This window comes from Emys orbicularis, chromosome 1 (assembly GCF_028017835.1).
Source record: "Emys orbicularis isolate rEmyOrb1 chromosome 1, rEmyOrb1.hap1, whole genome shotgun sequence".
NCBI lineage: Eukaryota > Metazoa > Chordata > Testudines > Emydidae > Emys > Emys orbicularis.
Window position 1 is genome coordinate 301,656,810 of NC_088683.1, and position 18,835 is coordinate 301,675,644.

General features: G+C 41.4%; 1 protein-coding gene across 1 annotated transcript in view; it reads right to left on the bottom strand.

Moving 5' to 3' along the window:
- PCDH17 (protocadherin 17) overlaps positions 1-17,877 on the bottom strand; it is a 95,601-nt gene extending 77,724 nt beyond the window's left edge. The window contains exon 1 of the mRNA XM_065419007.1: positions 15,277-17,877. Within this exon, the coding sequence (XP_065275079.1) occupies positions 15,277-17,877 (2,601 nt within the window). The remainder of the gene's footprint in view (positions 1-15,276) is intronic.
- Between the last annotated feature and the right edge of the window lie 958 nt (positions 17,878-18,835).

The window sequence follows — 18,835 nt, forward strand, 5'->3', positions numbered from 1 at the left end:
CTTCAGCCGGAGCAGAACTGAGTACTTACATAGGGGTTTATATCCCCACATACATATACACTGAATGCTGCAGAAAGCTGCAAAGGTGCAGGGAAAAGATTACAATGGGCTCTTAACAAGTGAAATGATGGGTAAAGGAACTCCTGTACAGTATGTTCCACCTCCCCATACACACTTGCAGATGCCCTTCTACACAGACACATAGTTAGGGTTCAGTGGGTTTTTGAGGGTGATGATAAGGAATGAATGACCAAGAGAGCAGACCCTGTATATGACATGTTCTACTCCAAACCCAGCAGATTTCCAAATGTAAATCTGCACAGGTGTTAGTACACTGACTCCATGCTTTTGTCTCCAGGGGAAATCTATGATATAGTATAGACTTAGAGCCCTCCTGCTAGAGGCAGAGGACACAAATGAGCAGGGCATTGGACCTGCCTGTCAGTGCAATACTTATGAAATATACAGAGGCAGATCTGCATTTTCCCACAGTTCTTTCAGTTGCCCTTTTCTTTAAATTGGTGCCCTTCACCTGCTTTTGGTACTTTAGGAGTTGTAAAGGAGCTTTCAGAATATTTTCCTCCCCTGAAGATTTTCTCAGAGCCAGTCAGAAATTAAGCCTTTAATTTTATTTAATTCTTCACTGAAGGCCATGAAATCTACATTATTTACTTCTGTCCAGGTTACTATTTATTTAGGTTCATGTAACTATTTATTTCAACATTTTAAAGTTGTTATTCATGTACTTTGCTTCATGGATATGATGGTCTATTCTCACATAGATATAATTACCATGAACTAGCACTAGTTAGAGTCACAGCCTCTGTATATGGAAACACCTTCAGAACTGAAAATTGAACCCACAATGAAGGAACACCAAATTATCGAATCTGATGGCATCACATGCCTGTGTGACGTACATCTGCAGTTGTAAAATTTTGTGATGTTGCTTTATCATCTATGACATAAGATAAATAATTTAGGCCTGCACAAACTTAACAAGAGGTTATGTCCTTAAATAAATGTTAGAACCATTACCGTCATGTATCTTCACATAAGCACTTTGTAAAATACAAGGTTTGGGTCCAATTTACCATTAATATAATAGTGGTGGTAAAGAAGGCATTTCACCATCTATGCCTTCACAGAAAGGTATGGCCTTAATTTCTGGATGCAGAACTTTCTTCCATGATACATGCCTTTATCACTTCAAGGTTAACCTATTGCAGTGCATTCTACATGGAGCTATATATGAAACTGGAACTAGCACCAAAGGCAGCAGCTAGCTTGATAAGTGGTGTATTTATACATAAGACCTCACATGACACCTATGTTCTGGAACCTGCACTGGTTTTCTGTGAGCTTCCATAGGTTTTAAGGTGATGGATTGGACCTGTAAAACCCTAAATAGTTTGGGATCAGCCCACCTCAGACTGCCTCTCTCCCTGTGATACACTGCCACAGTTGTGGAGACTTGGAAGCTAGAGCCACTTGGTAAAGTAGAGAGAGGACAGCTGGAAAGGTATTCTCTGTAAGGAGCCTGGGATTCTGGAATTCCCTCCTGCCTCATTCCAAACTAGCATGGATTTTTGTCAATTTTCAGGGCAGAGCTGCTGGACCCATTTGTTTCACCTGGGGATGGGAGACTGATGTATAGGCCAATATATGTGATTGTTAATATTTGATTATAACCAGCTGCTTGGTAGGAGCGTGAGTTGACTGAATTGGTGGTTTGATTTTATAATCTTATTTAAATGGCAAGGCACTCAGAGACATCATATGGATGCTTTAATCAAGAATAAATAAATCAATTGATATTGTGGTGTGATGTATAAACCTATTTTTTTCCCATGGATTTTCAATTAATGGGCTGTAAAGGCTCTAAGGAAGCCATTCCAACCTGCTGTGTTTGTGACAATGCCCAAGTCAGAAAAATGCCATAAAACCAGTTGAGAGTTGAAACAAACAATTCTTCTGACTTTAAAAAAAATCCCAAATCACAACAGCAATAAAAAATAAAATTACACACACACACACACACACACACACAACACATGAATGTAAAGAAAATGGACACATTAAGGTTCCTTAAATTGCTCTCTTTGAACACTCATAAGGCACTAATCTCTAACACAGGCTAATGCTGCTCCCTGCAGGTGGACTCATGAGCCCATGTGCAGCCACACTGACTTCAACAAGGGCTCCGTTTGGAGGCAAGAGGTCATCTGCGCAAAGCTGTTTACAGGCTATGAGCCTAAGCACCCAATCTTGAAAATACCTATGCACACAAGTAACTTTACTCAGGTAAGTAAAGGTCATTAGGACTTGAATAAGACTACCCCACATGAGTAACTCAGGTGGATGTTTCAGGATCTGGTCCTGATGGCCCACAGACATTGCACTCTAAAGAAACATGTTAGTCCGTGTGCCATTGTGGACAAAACAAAAAATCCTAAAGGCAATATGTGGCCCTTCAGTTCACACACTATTCCATCAATGTTACTATATGACTCTAAGAACGATCCAGCTATTGTAGTAAAACTAAACTTTTTTTTTTTTTTTTTAAATCTGGTCAGGGATAAAATAACAACATATATACCAATCCTCTGAAGTAAACTCTACTGGCAAAACTCCTATCAGTTTCCCATGCAAGCAGAATTGGGTTCTCACTCCTTGCCTGAGACCTTATATGTCAAGTTTCAATTTGGAGAGAATTTTTATGGCAGTGCTATAGAGCCTTATTTCTAGAGATTTATAACGGAAGTGCTGACTTAACTTTATCCACAACATTACAAACAGTACCAGTGTAATAAGTAGACTATACCAAACCACTAGCAACCCTAAAAATTCACAAGGAACAGACAGACCCTGGCAGGAATTAAACTGCCATTTTCACATATCTGCCCAAGGGAGGTATTGTAATTGCAAAAATTTACTCTTAGACTGCTGAGACTCATAGTAATTATGTTTCTTTTTTTAATAGAAATAGCCACAGGTGGTAACAAATTGGGTTTTGAGATAGGGAACTGGGCATGTATTCTAACCCAAATTACTATGTAATTGTCTTGATTATAAAATACTGTAGAAAACCTATTGCTCAAAATTTAAATCAGAACAAAAAGTCTCCTTTAAATGTATTCTCTCCTCCTCTTGCTACTCAGCATGGGTACCCATTTCTTCATTTATTGGTATCAGCAAGACTAACACAACTGCAAGCAATCCATAATAGATATTTGCCAATACCAGCCAAAATTCCTGCAGCTTGCATTTGTTTAACTGTAGCAGTTTTCTCTTGTTTTAACTTCATTCAAGGATAAACAGTAGCCTTACAGAGCAGGTCAAGATCTGGAAAGCTAGCCACTAATTATTAGGATTGTTCTGCCAAAAATCAAAGTGCAGGGGATGCAGGGAAGATATTGGTGTATAAATATTTAAATGAGCGGAGCTTAAAAGTTCTATCCAAGATTCTGGAAGCAGAAACACACAGGCATTTAAAATTGCTTACTTTACTTCTGAAGAAATCTTTATTTCATGACAATCACATTACTGTGTTAATGAGATGTATACTGTTGAAGAGACTTCATATATAATGGTGGTCAATGAATAAATAATAAACAAATCCATCCAGTTAATTTTATCACTATTCAATATTCTATTCTGCTAGGCCTGAAAAGGAGTTACAGGTGGCTTAAACAGATAGAATAAATTTATGGACTTACATAAAGAAAGGACTATACTTCAAAAGAAACATCATAAAACATTTTGTTTTCCCTCTTTTCTACCCACTGCCTACATAGTTGACTGATTTGTTCCTTACCTTGAAGCTACGGGGATGCAAATTACCGTGTGTTTTTAATACCTAATGCTGTTAATAAAACTGATTGAGTGCTGATTATTTCACATTCCACATGATTTATACCGCCTCTTCATCATTATTCTCAATACTGAAGGTTGATAGTTGAATACACAGTTTTAAGCAGGATGTTTAACTGCAACTATGCAGTAGAAAGGGAGGCCGTTCCTTCATTACACTTTTGCTCCAGGAAAACATGACAACAGAATCTGCCTCTAAACCTGATGCTTTCTCGTTTGTTGCAAGAGGGTACAGACTGACAACATCTTCTCCAGGACTGCTTAACTGTTCTTTACAGGTCATGTAATACATACAAAAAAGCCATTAAAGGTGCATTGTTAACTCACATTCTTTTCCATTCAACCTGTAGATATCTCTTTTTGAAACACATTGCATCCTCTTCCCCCCCCCCCCCACACACACACACTTATTTTGTTTGAAGTGTGGCCTAGATATTGAAACAGTTTCTAGGGTTTTCTTGATTGCCATTTTTAAAGCTTTTAAATCCACTATTTCCCAAGCACTCTAAATTCCACTATATTCTTATTGTCATCTGATCCAGTGAAATGATGATGAGATCAGTAAAGAACACACTGGGTACTTTACAGCTGTGGCTGGATAATCTTGCTCATGATCATCAAAGCAAGATTGTTTTTATGATCTTCAGATCTGCATATCAAATTACACAAGTGTATGCAAAACAGCAAAAACTATCAAATATTCAGTCATCAGGATTATCTCAATAGAGTAGTACAGAATGCAGTTTGAGGGAAAGTTAAATGATCAGTTTTTGCAGCTTGGATTCAATTTTGGGAGATGCCACAGGGAGGGATGCTGATAATAAAGAATCACAAATTCTGGGCCCAATTCTACATATATTTACATATGAGCAATTTCACTCACAAGTAATCCCATTTAATTCAATTGATCTATTCCAGTGGTGGGCAACCTACGGCCCGCAGGCCGCACGCAGCCCATCAGGGTAATCTGCTGGTGAGCCGCCAGACAGTTTGTTTACATTTGCACGGCCTCCGGCAGCTCCCAGTGGCCGTGGTTCGCCGTTTCGGCCAATGGGAGCTGCGGGAAGCGGCGCAGGCCACAGAGACGTGTTGGCCACCGCTTCCCGCAGCTCCCATTGGCTGGGAACGTCGAACCACGGCCACTGGGAGCTGCAGGTGGCTGTGCAAATGTAAACAAACTGCCTGGTGGCCCACCAGCGGATTACCCTGACGGGCCGCGTGCGGCCAGCGGGCCGCGTGCGGCCAGCAGGTTGCCCACCACTGATCTATTCTCATAAGTTAAAACACTTTGCTGAATAAGTATTTGCAGAATCAGGCCTTTTGACCTGTAATACCAGTGCAGTTGTTCTATCTAAGGAGTTGTTATATCTAAGGAGGTTAATTTTCACAGATCTTAGAGTTAATCATAAACAGATTAAGGGCATGATCCACTAAATTAAGGAAAAAACTCTCATAACGTTGTGCAAGTAGGATCCAAGTGTTGAATTTAGGGTGCAGTAAGAAAGCTATGAAAGACCATTTAAGTTAACAATCTTTATGTTTTAGAGTTTTATGGCAACTCTCTTCCAAATTAAATGACCTTTGCAGTTTTATACAATTAAACTTCTAGCAGTTATGACAGTTCCTAATGCAATTTTGTGTACTCTTGCTCAGTTTTTATTGAATTGTAGCCACAACAATTCTACCCATAAGTGGTTGCTTAGCAATCAGTAATGATCCAGGCAGAAATATAGTAAGTAAAGATATTGACTGACATTCTCTGTGTTTGAGTCATGATGTTCATTAAAATACAAAAAACACCACGAATGAAAGTTGAAAACAAAATGTATAAATAAAAGACTAAGTATTATTGTCTTTAGGAACAAATTATTCATTTAAAAACTACAAATTGTGATTCACGTCAGTTATATATAAAGATCCTTAGCTATTATTAAAAATACATTAAAATCCTTCAAAATTTTGATGAAGCCATTATTTACCTTTTGTTTTTAATTCAATTGTCAAGTGTACTCTGAATGGTTTTAAAAACAGTATATATCTACAAAGCAAGGAAGAGTTTATAGCTTTGAAGACTTGAAATTGATTTTTAATGCACCAGCTTTCAAACACTACAAAGGCTGCTCTTCACTGATAAAGACAGTAAACAAGAAATACTCCTTTAAATGTTCCCTTTAATGTTTTTCTTTAATTAAAAATCAATCAAAAACATTGCAAGTTTTTAAAAATGCTTCAGGTTTTTGACACACAATGTGTTCAAAATAAAATGGAAACTTATGATTTGTTACTTTTGTTTACTTGTGCTATTTTATATTTTCTTTGCATTGTAAGCATTGGTAATCAAGAAATAAAAAAACACATAAAAGTAGTTTATCACTGAACACAGCTATTTTTATTGAATAGAAACATAACAAAAATAAGATAAAATAAAACTAGATGTTATAAAGCTACTGAAGCAAAATGCTTTTTAATACCTTTAAATTATTTTAATGTATTCCTTTCCTCTAATCAGACCAAAGCCTATTTATGTAGATTAGTTACATCTAGAGTCTCATTTATCCAACCTGTATTTATCCTTTGATCACAAAGCTTGTTAACTTAAATGGTCTTTTATTGTTATGATTCGTTTTCCCATAATTATGCAGTTTAACTGCCTGATTTTTTTCGAATAAATATATGCAAACGCGCCAATCATATTCAGCAATGTTATGCTAGATGCTCAATGAACTGTAAGAGTCATTTCAATACAATAAAACTGTCTGGAAGTGTTCCAGGGCAAGGATTGCAAATACCAGTAATCATAGTGTCACTAGGACTAGAACAAGCAAATGTAAGTGTGTCATACATATATCAATACATTGTCTGAAACACTGTCTGAAACTAATTTCACATGTCTATCACTGAAAGAACTTACAATGAATCGATAAGTTGTGCCATCCACACAGCTGAAATTCTGCATTTATATTTTCTAACAATTCTCTCTTTTTACACTTAGAAGTCTGCTGTCCCATGCATTGGAGACTGTAGCATTCAGTCACCCAGCACACTGATGTCATTAAAGCCTTTTTTATTAAAGCTAATGTATTTTAAGTAATCAAAGAACATCTCCTTTACTGCAATAAATTGACAGTACATCAGCATAGGACTGATTAACTTTAGAGCTGAAAAAAAAAAGACATCCTGAAAGTAACTGAGAGATGAACTGATCTTTATACTGTCCTTCTGCAGAGGTAGCCCCACTAACTGGATAAAGCAATTCAGTAATAGAAATAGATTCTTCTGTTGTGACCTTAATAAAGCATGAACTGTATGCTGCAGCCTCTGGGATTTATCTATAAAATATATTAGTGTTGGGAAGGTTATATAAAGCAATACCTAATATCCTAATTAACAGGTGTATATGTACAAATTTGCTTATTCTTCAGTGTAGTACTTAACAGTGGAAATTGTATACAAAATGCTTAATACTGTCAGAATGCGTGCAATACTGAGTTCCATCATTTCAGAACCATCAGAAAGCCTGACCTACTAGTTTCTCCCTCTTCCCCACTAAAAAACAAAATGGTCCTTACTCTCAAAAATTATATTTTCCCAAAAAAAGATGTTGCCAGGCTCTCCCTGGAGCATTTTCATCTCCATATAAGAATCTGCATTCCCATGAGAGGCAGATTTCACTCATTCCCTACCTTTTGGTACCTCTCATCATGAATTTTACCACTTCTGTTTGTACAATGTAAGCATTGATATGACTGAAAATAAAAGTCCTCAAGCTACTTTCTGGGGGAAAAAAAATGTCCAAAGTATTTTCTTCTGACCTCCTGACACCAAGATACTGCTTCTCTACTAGTAGAGATAAAAAAGGAGCTGTGTTTCTGCTCTGGTCAACAAATCATTGTTTAAAGATCCTTTCACGGAAATTCTTAACTGTTGCACAATATTTTTTCCTTTCATCTAATATAGACAGACACTCCTCAAACTTGAAGAGTTTGTTACCTCCAAATAGCAACACTGCTACAGGTGTTCTTTTGTTTATTTTAAAGACTTCTGACAAGTGAAATACACTGACATGGATTTGTGTAATACTGCCTGAAGGGAGAGAAAGTGGCTGTAAAGAGAAACTGGAGCTTCTTCATATTAAAAAACCACTCAAGAACTGATTTAGGGTGCACTTTTGCAATCCTTAATCAGGTAAAACTCCATTCATTTTCATTAACTTTTTGCGTGAGTAGCAACTGCAAGATTTGGTCTATACTTGATTATTTGTAGGTAAGAGCTGCAAATACTTTAAATTTACAGTCACAATTTTCCACAGAGCTATATTTGCCACATTTTAAAAATAATAGTATATTGTATACATGGTTTTAAACAAATACAAATATTTGTTTTGATAATATAAAAGCAAAAAATGTTCTTTATGAATAGTTCAAAGGAGTCTTAGATATCTCTGACCTTTATATCACTATAATTATTAATTTATTTATTATTATTAATTATTATTATTATGTTATTATATCATTTCAAACTCCAAACATAAATTTGGACATTTAAATTATAAAAAAAAAATAGATTGAAATCTCCCCAATTCTTCATTAGAAAAAGATTCTGCACCATCGTGCTCAGGCTGTTCCCATTATATATATGAGCAACTTTCCACATCTGCTATGACAGACGATTTTTATGGCTGAGTTCTAAATATAAAGATCAGATTCAGTCACCCTTACTCACATTCCATAGAAACCTTAGTAGGAGGCTTGATCTTGCATCACTGAAGTCAATGGGAGTTATATTATTGACTAAAATGGGAACTAGATCCCTTGTTGTGAAGTTTGACTGGATTCAATAGGATTATTTGTAGAGTAAGACAGTACTTAATGTAAGGGTGGCAGAATCTGGGCCAAAGTTATTGCTAAACCAAAAGTTAACTCTTCAAGGGCTCAGTTGTACAACCCTTATTCATGCTGGTAATCACTTATACATCTGAGTACTTCCATTGAAATCAATGAGACTACTCATGTAAGTGGTCACCAACATGAGTAAAGTTTCAACAACTTTGTAGCACATAACAGTCAATGGGAGTTTTACCCAAATAAGGATTGCAGGATCTGTCCCTTAGTCATTTATTTTAACTGCACTAACTTTTTTCAGCTCTTATATGTCTCTTTTAACAGAAAATAAGTCATACAGAGCCCTTGAGCTTCTTAACCATCTAGTTAGTGAGGATTTTTATTTTGGAGGCATTGTTCTTTTTCCCTACTCCCAATATCTGCGTTTTCTCCTCCTTACTCTTAATTTGTCTCTCCCTTTGCTATTTTGTATTGTTTAACTCTGTAATGTTTAACCCCACAAACCATTTTGGAATATAGGGCCTTCGATTGATCTCACTTACACCTGCATAGATCAGGCTTAACTACAGTGAAATCAATGGAATAACACTGTTGTAAAATGTAGGAGGAAGAAAGATCAGAATCAGGCCCAGAGGGTCTATGATAGACATGGTACAAAAGAGGGGGAGCCTGATCCTGCAGCCATTACCCACATTAGTAATCCCAGAAGATACTACTGTGGGATATGGTTGCAAGATCAGGCCATAAAGTACACGTGTTTAACGTAACAGTTTTATATTCAAACAGAGTAGCAGTTGGGCAGAAAGGAAATATTTACTGTTGTGCAAATATAAAGAAAACATCCAATCCTGCAGGTCTTACGCTGGCAATACTTGCATTGACTTTAATACACAATGAAAAATAGGCCTAGAATAGGGGTCGGCAACCTCTGGCACACGGCTCGCCAGGGTAAGCACCCTGGCGGGCCGGGCCAGTTTGTTTACCTGCCGCATCCGCAGGTTCGGCCGATCGTGGCTCCCACTGGCCGCGGTTCGCCGCTCCAGGCCAATGGGGGCGGCAGGGAGGCGCGGCCACCACACCCCTCGGCCCGCGTCGCTTCCCGCAGCCCCCATTGGCCTGGAGCAGCGAACCGCGGCCAGTGGGAGCCGCGATCGACTGAACCTGCAGACGCGGCAGGTAAACAAACTGGCCCGGCCCGCCAGGGTGCTTACCCTGGCGAGCCGCGTGCCAGAGGTTGCCGACCCCTGGCATAGAAGCTTTAGAAATGTGTACAGTGTAATTATACCCAGTGCAATATATATTTACAAATCTCAAACATTTAATAGGGCTATTTTGCATTACATCTAATCTAAACATACACATTATAAAAACTATCATAATACCTCTCAGCCAGATAGCTCTGACATGAGATCAGACATTAGTCTGGTAGTTTTTTATTTGAGTTTAGAAAATACTGTTGGTAAATCCAAATGCCTGGGAAATATAATGTCCAAACTGCAAGCCTGCAATTGTGCAGAACTTCCACTGACTTCTCCTAAATTCTCCTCTCAGTACATGTCCTAAACTTCCACTAGCTCTATTAGAAAAATTAGCTTCTGCATCAGAAGAAGAATATTCTCCCTTTGCAAAGGATATAAAAACCAAACGTAATGTGAGTCTTTTGAGATTGGAGTTCTGAATTCTGGGAATGAATGCAATTTGTTTTTTAATTATTTCAGTTCTCCTGATATTGCAGTGTCAGCATGTTTCATTCTGCAACACTGCACACTGAAGTTTCTAAAAGAAAACAATAATATATTTGAAGACATAACAGCATGAATACAGCTTACGGGGTTTTTTTCCCCTTGAAGTCTATATCTTCTCAGATACTACTAGACACCTGGTGATGAGGCTGCATTGGGACTTAACAGTAATCTGTTGACACATCGTAAACATCAGGTGCCTGGAAGTATTAAGAATGATCTGCACTTTATCTTAAAATGTTACAGGACTGCCTAGTGCAGCAACTGTGGTGACTCCCAGCTTGATAGTTCCTTGTAAAATGGTCTCTTTCTTTTCTTCTTCTTCTCTTTTTTTTTTCTATTCAATAAAATCTGTGACCACAGTTTCCCCATTCTGTCTCACTTGATATATTTACAAATCTCTCCACAGTGCATCACAAGTATAATAATAAATATTCTCTATGATCATCAACACTCCTTGCATATGTAGATAGTTTTCTACACTACTGTCATGTCACTTTAAAGAACCTATTTCTGCTGGTTTCCCTTTATCCATCAACTCTTTCATCTACTGGAAACTTGAAGAAAAAGAAATTGTGGCTTGTTTGCCAGCAGAACTATTTGCCTGTTTCCTGTTAGCATGAATTGCTTACACACTTAACTATAGAAGTTTTTGATAGGGCTGAATATGTACTTGTAGATTACAGAGCAAAGTCCCATTTGTTACAAGATTAAGGGCTTGGATGGAAGTTTGAGTTAATCTGGCCATGAAATTTATACCTTTTCTCCTCTATGTGAGCCATTTAAAATTTTGGTTTGTAAATAAATTTTGTTTGTGTATATAAACACATAACAGTACATTTATATCTAAACATATTTATGCTAAATTATTCTTTAAAACCACTATTCTTTATTAGAGGATGTATACAATGTGCTGGTTGAATTGTTAAATAACAGTAAGATGTGTTTGTGCACAGTAGGTGTCCTAACTATGTATGACTAGTAAAGTAATAGTCTTTATATGTCATCCTATCAACTGATTAATCTATTGAATAAACATGGCCTGATTTTCAGAGTTGCTGAACACCTGCAAGTCTCATAGAAATCAGTGAGTGCTGAGTTCTCAGTGCCGCTGAATATCCATCCAACATTTTACACATACATAATACAGGAAATTTGAAGATTTTCATAATTATGGTACAAAACCCACTAATTCACATTAGTTACTTATAAACCTGCAAATACTGAAATTTACTCACAAATTGGTGAGTAAATGGACAGTTAAAACATAAAGCTAATGCATTGCAAAATGTACTTAATTAGGAAGAAAATTATGCCACCTCATTCATACTGAGCCTTACTTTACTTGGCAAGTATTCTCATTGGGCCAGATTCTAAGTAGCACCTTTTTCCAGGTATCCCTTAACTTTGATGGGACTATAGGTGAGATACGATGCTATGCACATGGATAAGGATATCACAATCTGACCTATTGAATTTAGTCTGGGAGTAACTCCAGAGTAAAAAGGTAAGAATGGGAAAATCTGGCCCTTATTGATTAGACAACTCTAGTCTTGATTTGATTATTTATAAATTTTTGGTAGTGTACTAGTTAATGTGGTGTAATGCAATGTAGTATATTCTGTAAATATACAAAATCTTAGTAGAACCTCACTAGAGAACTCTACCATTAAATCCTTGCTGAGAAACAGGAAGAGAAAGAGAGCTGTTCTGTTGTGTACATTAGAAAGTAGGAGATTAATGTGGTTCCACCATACATATATATTTTAAAAACTACACTGAATATTCACTAGAGAAAATACTTATAAAATAGCTTAGCTTTCACCTACTTAAAGCAATGAGCAAATTGTGCATTTTTCACTAGTTAATGAAGGTGGACAAGAACCCAGATGGTTGGAAACTAGCTCTTCCTTTTACTGGCTACCTCTTTTGCTTCTTAACAACATAGGTTATTTTCCTAGAAGTAGATTTTCTACCAGTGGATTAGGATCCATTGGATCCAGATAGAGAGCCTGATCCTGCACTCTTTGGTCATGAAAAACTCCCACTGACTCCAATGAGAGCTTCAATGAAGTGCAGAATCAGACTCAAAGTAGCATGTGCTTTCTGATTTTAAGTGCAGAGTTTATATATATCTAATTTGGGGATGGGGAGAGAAAGAAGGCAAGAAAATATAAAAATTCATTTCAGGTAGCCTGTGGTGAAGACATGCAATTTTTTCCACATAGTTCTCCTAATACAAACTCCTGATACTATAAACTTGGACCTATCCTGAACAGGGCCCCAACAACTATCTCAAACTGCATATTTGTTTTATGATTATGTTGTGACTATTAAATTCAGGTCCACTTGTGACTTAAACTAAATTTGATCCAGCTTTCCATAAATGAAAGATGAGTGTTTCTTAACTCACTAGCTGCACCACCTTGCTCCAAAACACTGTGTGTAGATATTCAGGAAAACAGAAAGTTAAATATTAAGTATACAGGTTCATGCTATCAGGACTTACGGTTAATTTTTTTCACAGTCATCACAGCAAAACTTTCACAGAAACCACAACACACCTTTTTTTAAGGGAGGAAATTCCTCTTTCAGTTTTATATAAATTTCAAAAAAAAATCATGACTGATATGATACAGTGAACACTGTAAAAAAGGAATAATATTTATGACTGAGATTTTACACTACAGTTGAATCTTTACTATTTAGTAGTATCAATACATGTATTAATTGCTTTATATAGACATTACATGGTTGCAAGAGAATATAATTTTCTAAGTTTTAGTAACTATTACACTTGTCACTTGGGAAAAAAAAGTATTTTTGTATTCTGACAACTTCATTTTATAGGAAAAAAAATTACATGACTTAAACAAGAGTCATTGAAAGTTATTTATTTGTATTTTAAAGCATGAATTATAAATTGAATTATTTTCGGTATTGCCCTAACCTAATATTCTTCCTGAAGTGTCACTTTTTGTTAAAATCAAGTTCTGATTTTGAATATTGCTCAACCACCTAATTGATAGCAACACAAATTCATGATAAGTATAAAATGAAATTGTTTCTGTGACACAACTCAATAGTGGGTTGAGGAATAGTTCGCATTGACCTTGTACACAGGGCATTTTTCTGCAGTTATTAAAATATACAGCTATAGATGATCAATTATTGGCCACCTCTCTTGACAATATTAGATGCCACTGGAAACTAAGTAAATTTGGTGTTCACAAAACTGCATCATATGAAGCCTCAAATGCATTACGAATTTCCTTTTGATACATCAAGTGTCTACAGTGCAACTTTTTCTCATTAGCTGGCAACACAAAATGAGTCTGTGTCACTTTTGATACACTCAGCTCATTCCCCTATGACTCAGAACAGCATATTAGGAGAACCACAGGACAAAACAGATATGACACTTCAGATATATTTAATAGTCATTACCCAGAGCCTGCATTCAATGAAAAATCTAAAAATTGCTTTGGAGCATACCTGTAACATTTGAACATTAAGCAACACTAACTAAGGAATACTTTAAATTAGATCAATTAGGGCCAGATTCTGCCCACTGTTTTATAGTATAAGCCCACTGCTTCAGAACACATCTTTTGTGTTTGAACTTCAAACTACACACTATGTATTAAGTTGTTATTTTACTTAAATATTAAACTCAATCCAATGGCCCAAATTCTGCCATCACTGACATACATGAATGTCAATGGGTGATGAGTGTTACTGAAGGCAGAATGTGGCCCACTACTGTATTTTTCAAAAATGAGCTTTGATTAAAAAAAAAAAAAAAAACAGAGCATGGAAGTCTTTCACTATAAAGCAATAGTCAATATTGATTCAGGCTACTGGAAATCTGACTAGTCATTCTGTTGATTTACAATAGGATTTGAGTTTTGTTAACTTTGCGGGGGGGGGGGGGGGAGGAAACTATCACATACATTTTAATCTAGTTAACTAAGCAAACTTTCCAAGGCTGAAAGTTTTATTGTTTTCAGGGAAGAAAAGGAAGTAATGGGGCCCCAAATGATACTGTTCTGTGTCAAAGATAAAAAATATATGTATATATGTTCTAAAAAGGAAACTTAAAAAATTAAAAGCATACATCTTGGAAATAGCTCATATTATATACAGGATTGGAAGGCTATATACACTGTTGCAATAGATTTCCTCGGGGGGGGGGGGGGAAGTGTGTCCTTAGTGTGTACAGTTTCTGCAATGTCCTGTTGGTTACAGAAGCAGACATAACTTCTTCAAATATCCCCACCACCTCTCTGCCCCAAACAAAAGTACAGTGAAACCTGTGGAAGAGACCACCTTCCTTTTGCTTGTTTGCAGTGTTGTTGTAGCCATGTTGGTCCCAGATTATTTATGAGAGACAAGGTGGGTGAGTTTGCCTTTCCCAGATTGAAGAAGAGCTTTGTGTAGCTTGAAAGATTGTCTTCTTCACCCACAAAAGCTGGTCCAAAATAAGGTATTACCTCACCTACCTGGTCTCTCTCACCTTTATTAGGCAATACCCCAAAGTATCCCAAACATATTAGGCTTGACAGTGTTCTCACATATACCAGCTTTACACTGTTGTAATTCCATTTATGTCAGTGGAATAACTTTTGATTTACACTGATGACACCAGCATGAGAACAGAATCAGATCCCTCAAGTATGATCTGCATACCTTTATTTTAATAAGTCCACCTCCCTGAAGTGATTTTTGTTGGTGCCTTACAACAGGTTTCACTGCAGACAAAACATAACGTTTAAACCAGCGTCTAAAGTGAGGTCCGGGTTATTCTAAAAGTCTCCTACCTGAATAATGGACATCCGGCTCGGGGGAGCCTCGCTGGCGTTAGTCCCTTGCCCTGTGAAGCTGGTGTGGCAGCCCACATGTCCCTGGGGCACAGTCAGGTTGTTGGAGGCGGGTTTCAGATACATCACCTCGGACCTGGGTGAGCTGAGGGGCAGACGGGTCTGGTAGTCAAAGTACATGGGTGAGGTGGCCAAGGATGGGCTGCTCACTACGTTCATGACATTGAGGGGGCCCCTGCTGTCCTCGCCCTCACTGGGCACCAGCATGATGTCATTCTTGCTGATCTTCTTCTTCTTGCCCTTGCCTCCACCACCGCCACCTCCTCCTCCTCCCCCGCTGCTGCTGCCCCCTCCTCCCAGCTGGGGATGGCTGTACTCTGCGATGCGGCAATTGTAGGTGCGGATCTCCTTGTTCTCCCGCTTGCACTTCACGGCAATGGTGATCATGGCAGCTAGTAGGATGATGGAGACAGTACTCAAGGTCACAATCAAGGGCAGCGACAGGTCCCAGTGAGGTCGCCGATGCTGCTCACCATTCACCTGCGGCTCGCCGGCTTCGGGCAATGGTCCTGCCAAGGCCCTGACAATCAGTTTGGCCACAGCTGAGAGGCTGGGCTTGCCGTGGTCACTGACCTTGACCACCAATTCAGCCACGGGACTGAGTTCTTCCCAGTATGGGTGCAAAGTGCGGATCTCGCCACTGGTGGGGTCCATCTCAAAGAGGTGCTCCTCATTGCCTTCGACGATCTCGTACGTGAGGCGTCCGCTCTCCCCAAAATCACTGTCCAGGGCATGCACGGTGCCCACGGGGTAGCCCACACCAGCGTTGCGTGGCACCTGGAGCTCCGCAGTGTCATTGATGAGGGCAGGCAGAACAATGAGGGGTGCGTTGTCATTGACATCGAGCACGGTGACACGCACAGTGGCATTGCTCTCGCGGTGGGGTGAGCCCGAGTCCTTGGCCAGCACGCGGAACTCAAAGTGCTTGGTTTGCTCGTAGTTGAAGCTCCGCAAGGCGTAGATGGCGCCATTGGTGGGGTTGACAGAGACGTAGGTGTAGATGGAGACGTCGCCCACGTGCCCGGGCAGGATGGAGTAGGACACAGTCCCATTCTGGCCCAGGTCTGGGTCCTGGGCCAGCACGGAGCCTAAGTACTCGCCAGGGATGTTGTTCTCAGGCACCTGCAGCACGTAGAGGCTCTTGCTGAAGCGGGGCGGGTTGTCGTTCTCGTCCAGGATCCGCACGGAGAAGGACTTGGTGGAGTTGAGCGGGGGGCTGCCCCCGTCCCGGGCCAGGATGGTCACGTTGTACTCGTCCTGCGCCTCGCGGTCCAGCGGCCGGTCGGTCACCACCGTGTAGAAGTTGTCGTAGTTCTCCTCCAGGGCGAAGGGCACCGCGCCCGCCCCGCCGCCGCCCAGCACCCGGCACTGCAACTGCCCGTTCTTGCCGGAGTCGCGGTCGGTGACCCGCACCAGGGCGATGACGGTGCCCGGCGGGGCGGCCTCGCTGAGCGCCCCCTGGCGGACGGAGACGAAGCCGATGGCGGGCGCGTTGTCGTTGCGGTCGATGAGGCGCACGGTCACCTTGCAGTGGGCGGGGATGGGGTTGGGCCCCAGGTCGCGGGCCTGCACGTCGATCTCGATGAGGCCGCTCTCCTCGTAGTCCAGGTTGCTCTTGACGCGGATGAGGCCGCTCTGCGGGTCGATGCTGAAGAGGTCGCGGACGCGCTCGGGCGCGTAGCCGCTGAAGGAGTACAGCACCTCGCCGTTGGTGCCCTCGTCCGCGTCGGTGGCGTTGAGGTCGATGACGGCGGTGCCCAGCGGCGCGTTCTCCGGCAGCTCCACCACGTACGAGGCCGCCTCGAAGACGGGGCTGTTGTCGTTGGAGTCGATGAGGCGCACGTTGAGCTGCACCGTGCCCGAGCGGGGCGGGTCGCCGCCGTCCAGCGCCGTCAGCACCAGCGTGTGGTGGCTCTGCTCCTCGCGGTCCAGCGGCTTCTGGATCACCAGCTCCGGGAACTTGGTGCCGTCGCCCCGCGACTTGACGTCGAGCGAGAAGAGGCCGTAGTCGTCGCGGGTGAGCAGGTAAGTGCGCAGCCCGTTGTCGCCGGCGTCCGGGTCGTGGGCGCTGGTGAGGGGGAAGCGGGTGCCCGGCGCCGCGTTCTCCGAGATGTCCATGTCCACCTGGTCGGAGGGGAAGGCGGGCGCGTTGTCGTTCAGGTCCTGGATCTCCACCTTGATCATGCAGATCTCCTGGTCGTTGGCGAAGACCTCGAGCGAGAGCTGGCACTTGGCGCTGCGCCGGCACAGCGCCTCGCGGTCGATGCGCTGCTTGGTGTAGAGCAGCCCGCTCTCGCCGTCCACGTCCAGCAGGTGCGGCGCCGAGTTCTCCAGCACGCGGAAAGTCGATTTGGTCCCCCGGCCGCCTCCCCGCTCCGCCGGCGGCGGCGGCCCGCCCGCCCCCGCTTGCAGCCGGGCATCCCTGCCGATGTTCCCGATCACCGTGCCCGCCCCCTGCTCCTCCGGCACCGAGTAATTCAGGTTCTTCAGAGTCAGGGCAGGAGCCCAGCAGAAGAAGAAGCAACAAATGGAAAGGTACATCCCCGAACCAGGGGGTGGTGGCAGCTGCGGCAGCACCAGGGTGGCCCCTGCCCCCTCTTCCTCCTCCGCCGCCTTATTCCCTCTCCCTTCTTCTGTTCCCGCTGCCTACCCCTGTGTTTTAAGTTGCTGAACCTGTTGCTCTAAAACATCTGCAGAGACACAGGTTGCGGGGCAGCAAATGGAGCATGTAGCTCGCAGGGAGGGGCGAGAGAGCGAGAGAAAAGCCGCCTCAAATCAAGCGCTTCTGCGGCCACACGATCCCCGCACAGTTACTTAGGCTGTCCAACTTCAGCTGGAGGAAGAGGAGGAGAATAAAAATATATCTTCTTCTTTAGACGGATTCCGAATGGTTGTTTAATTTTTTTCTTTAATATTCGCCGATTTACAAAGAATATAAAAAATGATCGGTGGTGGTGGTGGTTTTCCAGATCAGTCCAAGGAATTTAAAATATATATAGAGAAAAGGGAGCTGGCTGTTGGGAAGCAGGACCGTAAACAGAAAACGCTTATTTGCTACTCATTGCTTGTGATGCGACTGATGGAGTGGAGGGTGGGTAGGACGGGGAGACAGCGGGGGAGGGGGGTAAAAAGAGTCTCTCGCCTGTGTAGAAGCCCGCTCCGTGTGCAGTGAGAGGCAATGAAATGTCTGATTGCACCGCGGGGTTGTTGGTTTTCAGGGAGTGTTTTGCTGCATTTAGAGATCTAATCTTGCATTGCTTGCGGCGGCGAACTGCATCTCGCTGCCATCGGTATTTCCCCCTCGCCGGCTCCTCCACGCTCACTCTTTCCTTTCCGAACAACAAAAAGAGGGAGGGAAATTGCAGTGTGAAAACTAGTGTCCGGATTTGTAGCTTCCTTTCTCTCCCCGCGCCACCAGCCTCCCTCTCTTCCTTTTTTGGGGGGTGGGGTGGGGGATTAAGAAACCCACCAGCTGCTCGTCATCACTAGCGATAGATGT